The sequence below is a fragment of the Cannabis sativa genome, chromosome 1 (genome assembly GCF_029168945.1).
Source record: "Cannabis sativa cultivar Pink pepper isolate KNU-18-1 chromosome 1, ASM2916894v1, whole genome shotgun sequence".
In the NCBI taxonomy this organism is placed as follows: Eukaryota; Viridiplantae; Streptophyta; class Magnoliopsida; order Rosales; family Cannabaceae; genus Cannabis; species Cannabis sativa.
In genome coordinates, this window is record NC_083601.1 from 5,306,694 (window position 1) to 5,323,057 (window position 16,364).

Below are 16,364 nucleotides of genomic sequence, written 5' to 3' on the forward strand. Positions count from 1 at the left end.
AAATTATGCAATTAGTCAATTAATCAAGTATAAGCAAGTAGTATGGCAAGCAATATATTAAGACAAATAATTAAACTTGTAAAGTAAAGAGTTTAAGGATTAGAAAATGCAAACTCTCGATTTTTACAAGGTTCGGTAGAGCTATGCCACCTACGTCCTTGGTTTTCAAAGCTATGGACCTAGCCTTGAGTTCTAATATCGAGCCAAGTTAACGGGCTTGACTAACGCTTACAACCGGGAAATTTTCACCAAGGTATTTCCAAACCTCTTACAATAGTTTCGCACCCCCGAGGACTATTAACCTCTTTCTCGGATTGTTGAAGTGCCAATCTCACTATTACCGGGTTGTTTACAATACCGGTGCCAACCTCACCTCAATCACAATATGGAAATGTGTTTGATATACAAGCTAAAATCACTCTAGAAATATGATGATACAATGGAAACCTAGAGTGAAAAGCAAGCACACTTAAGATGAATAAAATCAAATTTTAGCTCAAAGTGTGTGAAAAGTGTTTGTTTGGATTTCAAACTTGGAAGCTCCTTAATCTCACTTAGATAGGTTAGATGTTTGTAATAAATGCTCAACCAACTTCATTTTTTGAGTGAAAATCTAGTTTATATAGTGTTTGAGTGAAAAATAGCCGTTTATAGCCGTTGGGCACAAAAAACGAGACTCCCACTGGGAAAATCGGTTCACCAGTTTACAATAGGGTAACCGGTTCATGGAGAACCGGTTAACCTCTTTGAAACCGGTTAACTTAAATCCGGGCAGTGGGAAAAAGTTCAATTTTTCGCACTAAAACGGCCATAACTCTCTACTCGATTATCCGATTTCAAAAATTCCAACTTTGTTCTCTTAGTTAAACAAAATGTGATTTAGAAATTCAAACAAAAATTTTTTTGAACTATCGTGTGAGAAAACTTGTTGCACAAGTTAGTGAATGGGCCAAAATTTAAATTTATAAAAACTTAGTGTGCTATGCAAATCACTTTAACAAGACTAAAGTAAATTTATACCATTTAATTTTGAGTAGTCTTGATGTAGATGAGCCTCCTAGCTTGATTTGCATGTTTTTGATCCCATGTTGACTTTTCCCGAGAGTTGACCTTGACTTTGACTTTGACTTTGACTTTCGGGTTGACTTTTAACTTTGGGCTTTTGAAGACCTCTTTTAAATAAGGTCTTGAGTTGTTGATCCCTTGATGAATATTTTGCTCTTGATATGCTTGTTGAATCCATTTAGTGTTGCTTTCAAAAGTTTGGTAAAATTACCAAAATATTTATTTTCTCTTTTAAATTTGCTACAAAATCAATAAATCATTAGTAACAAATAATAATCAAATATTTGTTAATCATCAAAACAAGGAGATCTAAAAGTTTGAGTTAACAAATTTGACTCTTGTCTTTACTACAAGGAACTAGGAACACCTAAGGTTGTGTAACTATTACTATATGTTGATGATGATCATCAGCAAAGACAAGACTGAAATACAAGTTATTAAGAACAAACTCAATTCTGAATTTGAAATGAGGGACTTGGGAGCAGTCAAGAAAATTTTGGGAATCGAAGTCATGAGGAACAAGCAAGAAGGAAAGATGGTGCTAACTCAGAGAAGCTATATTGAGAAGGTGATCAAGAAGTTTAACTTAAACTCATCTAAGGCCACTGCAGTTCCACTTGCAGGGCACTTCAAGTTGTCAAATGAGTACTGCCCTAAAACTGAAACTGAAAGGGAAAATATGAGAGGTGTACCATATGCTATGGCTGGTGGATGTCTAATGTATATCATGGTCAGTACTAGACCTGATATACCACATGCTCTAAGTATTTTGAGTAGGTTTATGGCAAACCCTGGGTTAGAGCATTGGAATGCTGTGAAGTGGCTGATTAGATACTTGAAAGGAACAATCAAGTATGGTTTGATCTATCAGAAAGACACATCTGATGTGAGGTTAGAAGGCTATGTTGATGCTGATTATGCATCAAATAGGGACAATAGAAGGAGCACCACTGCCTATGTATTCATGGTTAACAAAAGCTGCATATGTTGGAAATCACAACAACAACCAGTGGTGGCACTGTCAACTACTGAATCAGAATTCATGGCCACCACTGAAGCATTCAAGGAAGCTATGTGGTTACAAGGAATACTGCAAGAGCTGCTACTGCTCAAAGACAAAGGGACAGTCTATTTGGATAGTCTGTCATCTATTCACCTGTGCAAGAATCCTGTATATCATGAGAAAAGCAAGCACATTGACATTAGATTGTATTGGATTCGAGAGAAGATTGAGGACAGGGTTCTGGAATTGGAAAAGGTGCACACAAGTGACAACCCTGCTGACATGGGAACAAAGGTTCTCACATTCAGCAAACTGATGCATTGTCTCAGTTTGCTGAACATTGGTTCTTGCTGAACATTTTGAGATATCACATCATCAAGACTTCAGTGAAAAGATTCTGGTAGGTTGCTTTAGAGAATCAAGGTGGAAATTTGTGGAAGTTGATCCTCTAAACCAACTTACTATCCAACTCCTTAAACCAACTAACTTAACTAACTTTCAGTTATGTTAGTTAGTTAGTTAGTTGGTGCTATCCTTGTTTGAGTTGGGGCCTATATATATGTCTAGTCTATTCACTTTAATGAAGAGAGAGATTAATAGAGGTTGAAAAGAGAGAATAAGAGAGAGGATTAGAGAGAGTTGCTTAGGATTCTAAGCTGAGAGTTCTGTTCTTGAAGAGGGTCAAGAACAAGGGATGTACTCGGGTTGATAGAGAGAAAGCTGTGACTGTTTTCTTTGGTGTGTGTCGAGTGCCATCTGAGCTGTGATTGCTCTGGTTATTGTAATTGTATTGATGCTCTCTTATTCACATATTAATGAAGAATTGGTGATGTTTCTCAGCTGGAGTATGGCCAGGGATCATGTTGATCTCTAGGACCGGAACTAGGATAAATCTTGGGTTGTTCTTTGATTGATTTCTGGTTTGATTCATTGTGTTGATTAATTGGTTTATGTTCATTATTACTGTTCAAGTGTTGAGATTATTGCAGGTTTATGATTGAATCCTCAAAGTTATTTCCGCTGAAATTACAACATATTTTGATAATTAATGTAGCGAAGATTGGAGTATTTCTATAAATATAGGGTCTCCTTTCATGATCTTCTTACTCATTTTGTGACAAAAGCAAAATACATTTAAGAGAATAGCTAGAGAGAACTTGGAAGCCCAATTGCCCACACAAATTAGTTTTTTTATTTTCTTTTGTAAATCCAAAAAATCGTGTGAGATTGAAGCTCAACAAAATCAATAATAAAAAATAGGAAAATTCTACAATGCGCCCCCTTAAAATGAATATTGATGCACCCCAATCTGTTTTAGCATTCGACATAATTTTTTAGTCAAATTTTTTGTCATGGTCATGTACGTTATAGTTATTTAAGACATCCTGTGAAATTTTAAAAAATTTGGAAAAGTTTAACATGCCGAAAACTATATTCAAACAGTGTATTGCACGAGTGACTATTTTATTTTATACGCGTGTAAAATTGACTGTTTGAACATTGTTTTCTATATTGTAAATTATTTCAAATTTCTCAAAATTTTATAAAATATCTTAAATAACGTACATAAATATAAAAAAAAATTAGACTTAATTTTTTTTTTTTCTGAATGTCGAAATAAATTAAAAGTGCATCAATACATTTTTTTAAAGCGTGTATCGTAGAATCACCCTAAACAATATTTGGATCATTTATTTATAACGCATTTATGTTCAATTTATTTGCATTTTTATATAATCATTCATACCCGGCATATTATTCATATAAATATAAATTTCTAACAAACCAATCCTTAGGAACCGTTGGAGAGTGGCTTCTTTTATCTTTATCTCAAAGATGCGATTTTCATGTTCAAATCGGAAAAGAAATTTCAAAGGTTTACGTGTGTATATCTCTATCTCTTTCAAAAAAGACTTATTTATATTATTTATTTGCTTTTGCTGAGAAATAATTTATCGAACAAGACAGTATATATTGCACTAAAAAGTCCATATGTACATAATATATTATTATATTAGTTTTCCACTTAGGAGGCGTTTGGTTGGGAGGAATGAAAATATAGAAATAGGAATGGGAATGGGAATAAGAATAGGAATAGAATGGAATAAAATTTAAAATGTATAAAAAAAATTGATAAAAAAATAATTAAATTTTTTTTCTTGTTACATTGGAATGGTCATTCCTTCTTTTTTAAAATGGAATAGCCATTCCACCAAAATGGTGGAAAGAGCATTCCATTGGAATGCCATTCCAATACTTTAAAATGCAACCAAACAAAGAAATGGAATGAAAATTGTTTCTTTTCCATTCCATTCCATTTCATTACCTCCAACCAAACGCCACCTTAATGTTGCCATCCAGATTGGTACGTACATAATTAAAAATATTTTCTTCCAATTATATTTTGAGATCCACATTATATGTATATATACAACGAACCAATCTCTGAAACAGTTATTTTTTTTTAATTTTTTTTAAATGCTCAAATAATTCAGACCTTTCAAAACTCATCCAACCATTATCAATATTGTCCAGAAAAAAATTACTTTATTTTATCTACATTTTTTTTTTGCTGATATGCAAATTTACGTTTAGTGATATTGGACATATATATATATATAGAGTGTAATTGGAAATTTGGGATGTGTTTATTGTATTAATGATATATGATTATATGATTTTAAAGCAAATTCACAACTGGGAAATGTATATATACAAATTAGTATATTATAAAAAACAGAGGAAAACAAATGATTTAACAGTCATGTATGTATATAGTATAGCATCATGAAAAATTATTGGGTAATAATAATGCCTTATTTTTGTACTTAAATATTCAGATCTTCCTTAAAAGAAATGACTATTCAGATCTAGAGAGAGAGAATAAGATGAGAAAATCAGAAAACTATATATAATTATGAAGTACAATCCAAAAAGAGTACAACATAATCACAAAGAGTAATAATTATAAATAAGAAAACATATATCCAAGTAAAGAGAGATGAATAAACCCACACCTTTTACTTGCATACATACACATGTTTTTACAAAGTGTGATCATATATTAAAGGAGCTATATATATAGATGAATGCCAAAATAGATTAACTCAATAATCATATATATTTATTTTTGGCACCAATTAACAGCAAAAGAGAGTAGTAGAAGTAGTAGTACATATACGTATTAGTTAAGTTTTTCAAGTGGTGGACTCAACTGATGATGAGTTGTGAGAAAGGGAAGTGACAGAGTTATTATTGGTAGGCATAGAGTTGGAACGCTTCATCCAAGCCACCGGTGAGGACGGCCTTGACCGGTGAAACCGGCACCGGAATGAGCCCTGGTGCGCCGTCGGTGAGCACAAGCAGTATCCCCCTTTGGGTGAGCTTGCCGGAGCTTCACCAGTCACACTTTTTGGTGATGAAATTGAGACTTTGATATTATTTGAAGCATTATTGGATGCCATTATTATTATGATGTGTGGAGTTGTTATATGCAACAACTCTTTGTAGTTTTTGTACTACTTCTAAAACTATTGACCCACAAATGGGAATAATAATAAGGGCATTAGTAAACCTTTTATAAGAGAACAAAAAAATATATTAAAAGAATATCATTATTGGCTTGCTAGCTAGCTAGGCCATATTATGGTTCTATATATATAATATATAATCATTGAGCATTGTTAATTGTTATTATAGAGCTGGTCCTGAATTTTGAGGCTCAAAATATGATACTTTTATAAAACATTTATATAAAATGATATTTTTAAAAAAATTGAGGCATTTTGTAAGAGAGTGAGGGTCCTAGATAGGTACAAGTCTGGTTCCTCTCTCCTGAAGGCCAGCGCTGATAATTAGGTCATTAAGATAGAAATGCTGAAAGGGGCACCCTCCTAATTCTATGTGTTAATATTATTATTTGTGTAATAGAATTAATATAATAACTTTTAAAGGCTATTGTTAACCTATCCTAAAATGACATATTTAGAGGTGCTAACACTAATAATATCCAATAACAATACTCTTAAAATAATTAACAATTCATATTAATAATTACATTTCAATATCAAAATATACTAAAAATAATATTTGGAGAGGTGTCTAATAACATTCTTAAAATTATATATTGAACCAAATAATACATGTATATCAGTTATAATATTTATGTTGATGGAGTTTGTGAGGTCTGAAGAGAGCAGAGCAGGTAATTAATCCAATGAAAGTGGTATTAGTATTAGGCTTTGCCTAAAATTTGGTAGTTTTTTGTCCACACTCCTAGCTAACTGCCCATATGGATCTCCCTATCTATGTCCCCATTTCAAGCTGCCAAAACATGGTTTTGGTTATCTTTCCAATGTATGCCACTTATTATTACTATTATATAGTCTTTCTCTGGATATAATATGTTAAGACTTTTGCAACTTGGAAAGTGAAATTTTTAGATCATGATTACAACAGCAAGAATAAAGTTAAAGAATCCCAACTGATATTTTTCAATAATTCTTTCAAATGATTTATCTTCATCACAATAAAAAATATATAGGAGACAATTATAACAGAGATATCACTTTTAGTTTTATAATAATGATATTCATACTTTAATATTTGAAGAAAGTATAATTTTTTTTGTTTTTAATATGGTAATCTATTTATTATAGTAGACATCTTATTTATTTTCAAAAAATTATAAATAATTTGTGATATCAAAAATAAAATTTAAAGTAATTTATTACACATGTATAAATAATAAATACACATACAATTAAATATTTAAACCTTAGCAAGATAAATTATTCTAAATTTTTATGAAAAAGGATAAAAATTTAATATAAATTATAACTAAATGTACACAGTTATATATATAAACAAAAAAAATTATAAGTTCTCTAACTATAAAAGTAGTATAATATCCTACCAATAGTGGCAAATTAGTACCCCATAATTTTCCAATATACATTTTAAGAAAATGCTACGTGTATAGCCGTAAGGGAGTACTTACTTGAGTGTTTAATTTTTCTTCTTTTGCTGAATACTTACTTGAGTCTCTTGTTTCTATCATTCAATAAGTCACAACAAATATTTCCAATTTTTAATTTCTTTTATCGAAAATGAGTTTCCAACTTCAAATAGCCTTATGTACATTATATATAACGAGTTACACTATATTCGGCACAAAAATCACTACAAAAAATATACTTTTTTACCAGCACAGTTCGCCAGCGCATTTCGCAAACTGCGCTAGCAAAGAGGTAAAAGTTTTACCAGCGTACATTTGCAGTGGCTAAAATCTAACTTTTACCAGCGCATTTACGCGCTGGAAAAAGTCATTTTTGCCAGCGCTTTTCATTTTATGCTGGCAAAAGTTCTAATACCAATATTGATTTGCTAATCCCTTTTTGCCAACACATCACAAGTAAATTCTATTTTACCAGCGCAATACCAACTTTTACCAGTATAAAAATGTGCTGACAAAAGTGACATTTCTTGTAGTGAAAATTATTTCAATGTATTCAAAAAAATTTAAACAATACCAAAATACGTATAAGTAATAAATAATTTGAACCAAAAAGTACAAACATTCACTTAAAATAGCGAGTATTCAACATTGAGTTACCAAAAACAAAAGAAAAATTAAAAATAATAAGGACACAAAGAAATATAGTGGTTCAGCCAAATCTCAGTCTAGCTCAGTCTAGTGTTGCAAATGATTTTTTACTTAGTTTATTTGATTTAGATTACTCCTTTATATAAAAAGCAAATGCCCTTTTAGTTTTACTTGACTGATTGGTTTTAGAACCGTTTAGCTTTAAATAAGAATAAACGTAAAAAAAAATAAATGACGAGCAGTGTAATCCGTTCTTGTATTAAGTGCAACAACATATGTGACGTATTGAGCGCGGGTTGCCTATTCATATTCTCGCACACGCTTGCGGGCTTTTGGTGCGTTTTATATTCACTAAACGGCCAGGCCTATCGCTTGGATGTCTGTGTTTACCTTGAATCACATTGGTGGACATCTCGAGTGTTGACAACATGGGACATGCAAGTCTCCGTTGAGTTGTCGAACACGATTTGTCATTCAGACCAATCTCTATGTAAAAAAGTGATCTTTACTAGACGTTGGAGAAGACTCTTTAATCATCGCATATATTTCGACATATGTGGACTTGTATAAATCCTCTTACGCAAGTACACGTAATCAAGTAGTACTCACACAGGTGAGGTCGATCCCACAAAAAATTGAACTGAATACTATTAAATTAGACTTATATTTCTATTTAGTAAACAAATACTTTTGATGACAGTCAAAATAAGGAATACATCAAAATAAAATTAAGCAATAAAAAATGTTCAATCAAAGATGAGAAATTAGAAAGACGAATCTTGTTGTTTCAATTACCCAATTGTTAATGCTAATTATTATTCATCTTTCTTAAAGTGAATGACAGATTATAAAAATTAACCTAACTCTTTTCAGATCTTTTAGGTCTTAAATTACCTGTTATCTATTCATCTCCGAAATAAACTAAATTATAATCAACATTAAACAATAATCTTAATGTTACTACTAAGGCTATGCAAATACTTTCATTTCACATCAAAACCTAGTTTATCCAATTTTAGCATTCCCAAAACTCACTTTTCAGATTTTGAATTGGGATCATAAAACATACCTAAGGTGATCAATCTTGTTGAGTTAAAAAAGAATAAAGAAAAAGAGAGAGAACGAGAGAGAAGAAAATTTTGTTATTATTGGTTGAAAGAGCAAGCTCTGCTTTATATACAATGTACAATGAAATAACAGAGACTCCAACTAACCAAGAAGAGTTAGTTACAAACAGTTGGCCCCTAACCATCTTTTGTATCAGTACCCTTGACAGCCCCCCTTCAAACTCAATGTAGTTTGAGAAACAACATTGAGTTTGGTCCTAAGGTGAGGAAACTTAGAACTAGAGATAGGTTTGGTTAAGGAGTCTGCTATCTCGTGTGTGGCAGGCACATGATTAACACGAATTTGTTGTTGAAGAACCTTGTCACGCACAAAATATAGATAAATTTGGATGTGTTTTATGCGTGCATGAAGAACAGGGTTGGCAGCAAGGAGAGGTGTACTTTGATTGTCGCACCAGATGGAGGCAATTCTTGGTTGAGAAATATGCAGCTCATTCAGGAGGTATTGTATCCAAGACACTTATGAGAGAGTGGTGGCTAAGCTTTTGAACTTTGCTTCAGTTGAAGATCTTGATATGGCAACTTGCTTTTGAGACTTCCATGCAACTAGATTACCACAAAGGTAGATACAATATCTAGTAGACATTCGATCATCCAAATCAAAGGCCCAATCAGCATCATAGAATGTTTCAAGGTTGAACTCTTAAACTGGTTTCAAAAGCAGGCCATGATCCAAGGTGCCTGCAATATATCTTAGAATCCTTTTCACGACTATCCAATGTTGTTACAGTAGCTTGTGCATGTATTGACAAACTTTGTTTACATAGAAGGAAATTCAGGCCGAGTTATTGTAGCATATTGGAGTCCCCCAACTATAGATCTATAGATAGTAGGATCCTTCATAGGCTCACTGCCATAGTTGGACAGTTTAAGTCCACTGTGTTGGGTTTTATGCCCTAAATAAAACTCTTTACAATCTGATTAGTTATCAATATAAGAAATTTGAAGTGATTGATGTTTGCATGAATTTTACGTGCTAATGGTTTTAATATGTTTATTATGTTCACACACAAAATCAGTTAAATCCAGATCATATGTTTATTCACAATTACAGTATCGTCAACACAGTGGAATGTAATTGTGATCATATGTATCAAAAGTTTTGGTCCCTGTTTCATTAGTGTTATTGGATTTACACTAATGTGATAATCAGCGATGATGTATACTTACACTTGGAGTAAGTGTTATGTTCTTTCCAGGACATTAGTAAAGTATACTAGTTTCGAATGTATGGAGTAAACATTGGACTGGATCGATATTGCAACTAAGTTAAGATATTACAAACTTACCGTTATACATATCTTTCCAAGTCAATATCAGTAGTTGATCTTAAGATTAAAAGAATCTAAATCCTGATATGCTCAGGCTCAACTCAGGAGTGCTATTCATGTTCTAAGATTTATTAGTTAAGCCTACTTTTGGGTCAGGGTGATACGTATATTTTGGAAACATGATAGTATGATTGAGTGGGAGTGCTAAACATAAATATGGAATCTATAGCTTCTACTGGTGTATAGAAGTCAAGTGATGATTCCCTTCGAGCTTAGCAAATAGAAGTAAATGGATGAGCTCTTGTTGAACTGACTAATTATTAGATCACTAAACACCATTTACAGGTAGCTAAGTGTTTTAAGGAGCAAAATACATTGAGGGGTGAGAACGGTAAAGAAATCCCATCTCGATGTAGATCATCTATATAGAGGATCTTTAAATCACAATAAGATTATAACAATGGTTAAATGAGATAGCATATTGATATCGTGGAACATACAATATGTTCTATATAAGTCTGAGAGTGCAATTCTAAGTTCTAAGAGTGGATTCAACGAAGAATTAATAAGTAGGAATTTACTTGGTAAATTTGGTTCACTTATTGGAAGCTAAGCATATAGATCCATGGTCCCCATTCTAGTTGAGAACATTCTGCTTGTAAGACTCATTAATTGATTCGTGATTGATCAATTATAATTCTAAAGTTAGACCATGTCTAATTTTATGAATTTTCACTAAGCAGAGGTGAAATTGTAAAGAAAAGAGTTTCTAGGTTTATTTATTTATTAATGGACTTTATATGTCTAATTAATAATTAAATTAAATGACAATATTATTTAATAATCTATTTTAGTTATTAAATAATTAGTTTTGGCATTTAAAAGGTTAGAATTGGAAAATTGGCGTTTTTGAGAAAATAGAGATAAAATTTGATAAAACTGCAAAATCAAGTGGAGCCCACTATAACACCATGGCCGTCCACTTATTGTTGGTTTTTCAAATTAATATTTTCATTATTTTAATGCCAAATAATTCTTAACCTAAACTTAGTAGTTGCCTATAAATAGAAAGTGATGGCTCAGTCACAACACATACTTTCACATGCTTTCATTAGTAATCTGACAGAAATTTCTCTCTTCAGAAAAACTGAGCCTTCCCCACTTTCTATACCTGGCCGAAATGCCTATTCTCTTTTCCCTTCATCAATTTCGAACCCTAGTGAGAGAGTAAGTGCCCACACACAGCAAGCGGTAACTCAATCATAGATTGGAAGACTGTGAATGATCAAACTTGAAGAAGAAGGACATTCGGGCTCAGATCTTGATTATACTCTGCTACAGAAAGGATACAAGGGTTAGAGATCTGAGTGGAAGGAGACATTAATTCCGCTGCATCAATGTAAGGTTTTCTTAACTTTATATGTGTTTAATTTATCGTTTTAGAAAGTTCATATTTAGGGTGTTTAAACAACATACTTGTGAGTAGATCTAAGATCCTGGTAAAATAAATTTCCAACACACTGTTCATTGGAGTACTTTGAGTGTTCACATTTTGCATTTCAGCTTTACACAAAAGGCCTTGGAGATACTTGGTTTGAGTGAGTAACAAGCCTTTAGATGTGTGAATAGTCTGAATCCCAAGAAAATAATCAAGTTCACAAAGATCCTTGAGTGCAAAAGTGTTACTGAGATCTGCTATAAGGGTATTCACCATGCTATCATTGTTGCTCATAACCAAAATGTCATCTACATAAACAAGAACATAGATGCAGACTGCTGTAGTGAACTTGATGAAGAGTGAAGTGTCTGCAGGTGATGAGTGAAAACCAAGGCTGATTAACACTGTTGAGAGCTTGTTCAACCATGCTCGAGGGGCTTGCTTCAAGCCATATGTGGCCTTGTTGAGCTTGCATACATAGTCAGGGTGTGTGGCACTGATAAACCCTAAAGGTTGTTGCATGTAAATTTCTTCTTTAAGATAACCATTTAAGAATGCATTGTTGACATCCAATTGTCTAATTGACCAGTCTTTTGTTATGGCAATGGTAAGAACAACTCTAATGGTGATTGGCTTTACAACAGGACTGAAGGTTTCAGAGTAATTAAACCAACTTGTTGATGAAATCCCTTGGCAACAAGTCGGGCTTTGAACCTTTCAACAAAGCCATCTTTGTTATGTTTTACTCTGAGAACCCACTTGTAGCCAATTGGTTGTATATTTGGTGGAAGTCTGACCAGGATCCAAGTGTTGTTCTTCGTGAGAGCGTGGAATCCATTGTTCATGGTTCCATTCCATTGAGGAATTTTGAGAGCAGATTGAACTGTTCTTGGCTCACAGGAGGCTAACATGGCTTTTGGTTTTCTGATGCCTGCCTTGAGTCTTGTAGTCATTGGATGTGTTGCTACAGATGTGCTGGTAGTAGTTAGGGGTGTTCATCAAACCACCCAAATTGCTCAAATCGCACGCACTGCACCACACCGTAAAAAAATGCAGTTTGAAATTCTTTGCGGTGCGGCCGTGGTTTGAATTTTTCTTAAACCGTGCGGTGCAGTGTGGTTTGCGGTTTTGAATTGTTAATATATGAATACTAATTTTTATATTCATTTAGGTCTAAATTGCGGTTTGCGGTTTGCGGTTCAAATTGCATCGCATCGCACATTATAAAAATACTAATTTTTATATTTATTTAGGTCCAATATATGAATGTTCAACTCAAAGTCCACTAATTATTGTATTGTTGACACTTAATTTTTTTTTTTTCATATTTATTTTCAAACCTTATGGTATTTTGACAAGTTTTGCTCAAAATTTGTTGTATTTGTGATAGTTTAATTATTTAGTGATAATCCAAACCGCATAAACCACAAAAACCGCATCGCACCGCACTATTTTTTGCGGGTTTTTAGTTTTGCGGTGCGGGTGCGGTTTGAGAAATTGGAAAAACTGCATGTGCGGGTTGGTTTGAAAAAATAGTCAAAAACAGCACAACCTGCACCGCAAACACCCCTAGTAGCAGTGATAGGTTGCTGAGGAGCAATATTGGTAGTGTTCGAAACAACAGTTTCAACACCAGTAACAACAGTGACATCTGGAGCAACAGTGATAGAGATAGGTGTTGTTTCTGTAAGATTTGGTAAGTTGGTAGTATACTGAACAGGAGCATTAAACATGACAGGGTTTGGAGTGGCATTGCTGGGAGAATTAGAGGAGTTCTTAGACATAGATGGTGAGGTGAAATGTGTGATGTTTTTGTGATGCAAAGACTCAACATATGAAAAGCTTAACTCATGAAGTACAACATTGCTCGACATGTATATTCTTTTATCTTTAGACATGCATTTGAAGCCCTTGTGAGACATGCTATAGCCTAGAAAGACACGTGGTGTTGACCTGTACTACAATTTATTTTTATTGTATGGTCTTAGGTTAGGATAGCATAGACATCTAATGACTTGAAGTGCGCTATAATCTGGTGTAGTGTGGAGCAATTTCTCTAATGGAGAAAGGTTTTGGATTGTAGCAGTAGGCATTCGATTAATGAGATAGACACTGGTTCTAAATGCGTCATCCCAAAAAGACAAAGGGAGAGAGGCTTGGGCAAGCAAAGTAAGACCTGTTTCAACTATATGCCTATGCTTCCTTTCAACCACCTTATTTTTCTCATGTGTGTGAGGACAAGCTAGTCTATGAACAACACCACACTGTTCTAACAAATTTGTAAAGGCTCTGAATTCCCACCCCAATAATATTGTAATGTTTTGATTTTAAATCCAAGTTGCAGTTACATTTGAGTCTTAAATTTTGTAAATGTTGGTAAAGCCTCATCTCTTGTTCTTAGCATGTATGTCTAAGTGTACCTAGAATAGGCATCCACAAAACTAATGTAATATCTATAGTCATTAGTAGAATTCATTGGAGTAGGGCCCCAAAGATCAGAATGTAGAAGTTGGAGTGGCTCATGATAAGTAGTAGTGGAAAATAAAAAAGGTAACTTGTGATGTTTTCCAAGAAAATAAGCTGAACAGAAATTTGCATTAGTTTTATTGGAAATTGGTATATTATAAGAGGTGAGAGCCAATTTTACAATTTTGGCAGTAGGGTGGCCAAGCCTACTATGCCATAAGGAAAAATTGGAATTAGAATGATGCAATTGATGATTAAGATAATGAGAGACAGATGATTTGTTCAGCTGTGGTGAGACATTGGATGGGAGATGAGTGAAATTTGTGGGAGTGAACTTGTAAAGCTTTTTTTCAAGCTTCCTAGCCAACAAGATCTTATTGGTACCCTGTTCCATAACCAAACAATGGGAGGGGTGAAACTTAAAAAAGACATTGTTATTTAAGGCAAATTGAGAGACATTTAGCATATTTTTGTGATCAAGGGAACATAAAGAAGATTATTTATGGACAATGTATGCTAGGTGAAAGGAGAGATTAAGAAGGATTTACCTATGTTGTCAATGTTGAGATCAGTGCCATTTCCCATGAAAACTTGTTCAGGACCAGTATAGGTGCTGGTGGAGGCAAGATTGGATGCATCAGGTGTTAGGTGATGAGTTGCTCCTGTGTCTGGATACCAACTGTCATCTGCAACAATTTTTGAAGTGGCAACATAGGCTTGCATTTTAACAAAATTGGCAGCAATTGACATTTGATTGAAAGATTCAGGGCTTGTGAATGTGTTTGTCAAACCTGTAAAAACACTGTTTTATAGTGTGTCCCATCTTGTGACATAGTTGACATTGAGGCTTGGAATTTGAGGGAGTTTGCTGTCCACGACAAGTAAGAAAATTTCCACGATTTTCTTCGTTATTGTTGCCACGCCCTGGGTTGAGCATCCCTCGATTCATTTGTTGCATCATTGGTTCATATGTTTGAAATTGAGAGCCTCGATTGAAACCAAATGGCATTTAAGCTCCAAAGTATGGGTTTCTATTTGGAAAACCAAATTGGGATGGTCTGATGTGAGCAAGATTCGCCTCACTTTTGCTGATGTCCAAAGCTTTAGCATTCTTGTCTATGCGAGCGGATTGAGCCATTAGTAGAGCCTCCATTTCTGGTACGGTGTATGCATCTTTCCTGGTAGTAACAGAAGTCACAAACACATCGTATTCCGCAAGGAGACCATTGAAAATGGCCTCGATGTTATCTTGATGAGATTGTTTGTGACCAATTGTGGCAAGAAGATCAACCAAACCTTTGATCTTTAACATATAATCGTTTAAGGAAACTGTCATTTTGGTGTTTCTGAGGTGAGTCTTATACAGACTGATGTTCGCAGCATTAAGAGCTGTGTAGTTTTCCTTCAAGGTGGTCCAGATCCGAGTTGTGGTGACACATCCTACCATGAGATTTGTTGTTTCCTCAGACATGGACGATAAAAGCCAAGACATAAGAATATTGTCATGCTGTTCCCAATCTTCAAATTCTGGATTGACTTTGTCTTGAGCTTCATCATCAACAGTGAGATACTGTGTGGGAGCTTGAGTTGAGTCCAGGAATTTATGAAGTTTGCTTCCTTTAATCGAGGCAAGAACTTGATGTTTCCACGAAAAGAAGTTGTGTTCATCGAGTTTTATTGATAGTGAGTGTGTAAATGATACATGATAGGATCTTGGAAGAAAAGCTTCCATTTGATTCTGACCTTGAGCCTGGTTCAATCTTGAGGCTCCACCATAGCTGGCCGTTTGGTGCTCCATGGCTGTGAACGACTACAACTCTGATACCATGTTGAGTTGAAGAAGAATAGAGGGAAAGAGAGAGAACGAGAGATAAGAGAATTCAGTTATTATTGATTGAAAGAGCAAGCTCTGCTTTATATACAATGTACAATGAAATAATAGAAACTCCAACTAACCAAGAAGAGTTAGTTACAAACATTTGGTCCCTAACCACCTTTTGTATCAGTACCCTTGACAAAATCTCAAACATGGAATTAAGCACAAATATAGATAAATTCACAATCAAGAAAGAAGAAATAATAATTACCATTAAGTTAAGAAATAATAATGTCAATAAACATTCATCATCTCCCCAATATGACTTTAGTTCATAATCTCCATAATCAAATTTAAAACAAAAATTAACATAGAAATCAAGAGAGATAAGAAAGAATTAGTTGGTGATCTTACTCTGGGTCGCCACAAGTGCTTCCTCTGCCTCCTTCTTCAGTTTTAGGGTACAATTCCTGAGTATCTTTCTTCTAAAACACGAGCCCCTTCAATAGAAATTAAGATTGCTATCTCTGAATGACGAAATTTCAAAAATGCCCAAAATTCTCATGTTTAGCC

At 34.0% G+C, this 16,364-nt stretch overlaps 1 protein-coding gene across 1 annotated transcript; it reads right to left on the reverse strand.

Moving 5' to 3' along the window:
- Positions 1-14,349: 14,349 nt before the first annotated feature.
- On the reverse strand, positions 14,350-15,773 carry LOC133033461 (uncharacterized). Its single transcript, XM_061108195.1, has 3 exons — positions 15,020-15,773; positions 14,524-14,766; positions 14,350-14,360 (listed from the first exon to the last, which is right to left on the reverse strand). Exons 1-3 carry the CDS (start codon positions 15,771-15,773, stop codon positions 14,350-14,352), a joined length of 1,008 nt encoding a protein of 335 aa, XP_060964178.1.
- Positions 15,774-16,364: the final 591 nt, after the last annotated feature.

What these genes read in the sequence shown, in the direction of transcription:
- LOC133033461 (XM_061108195.1), bottom strand. Translation starts at nt 15,773, where the DNA reads ATGGAGCACCAAACGGCCAGCTATGGTGGAGCCTCAAGATTGAACCAG. An exon ending in CATCAGACCATCCCAATTTG is followed by an intron (nt 14,767 to 15,019) that starts GTTTTCCAAATA and finishes GTGTTTTTACAG; the next exon opens with GTTTGACAAACACATTCACA.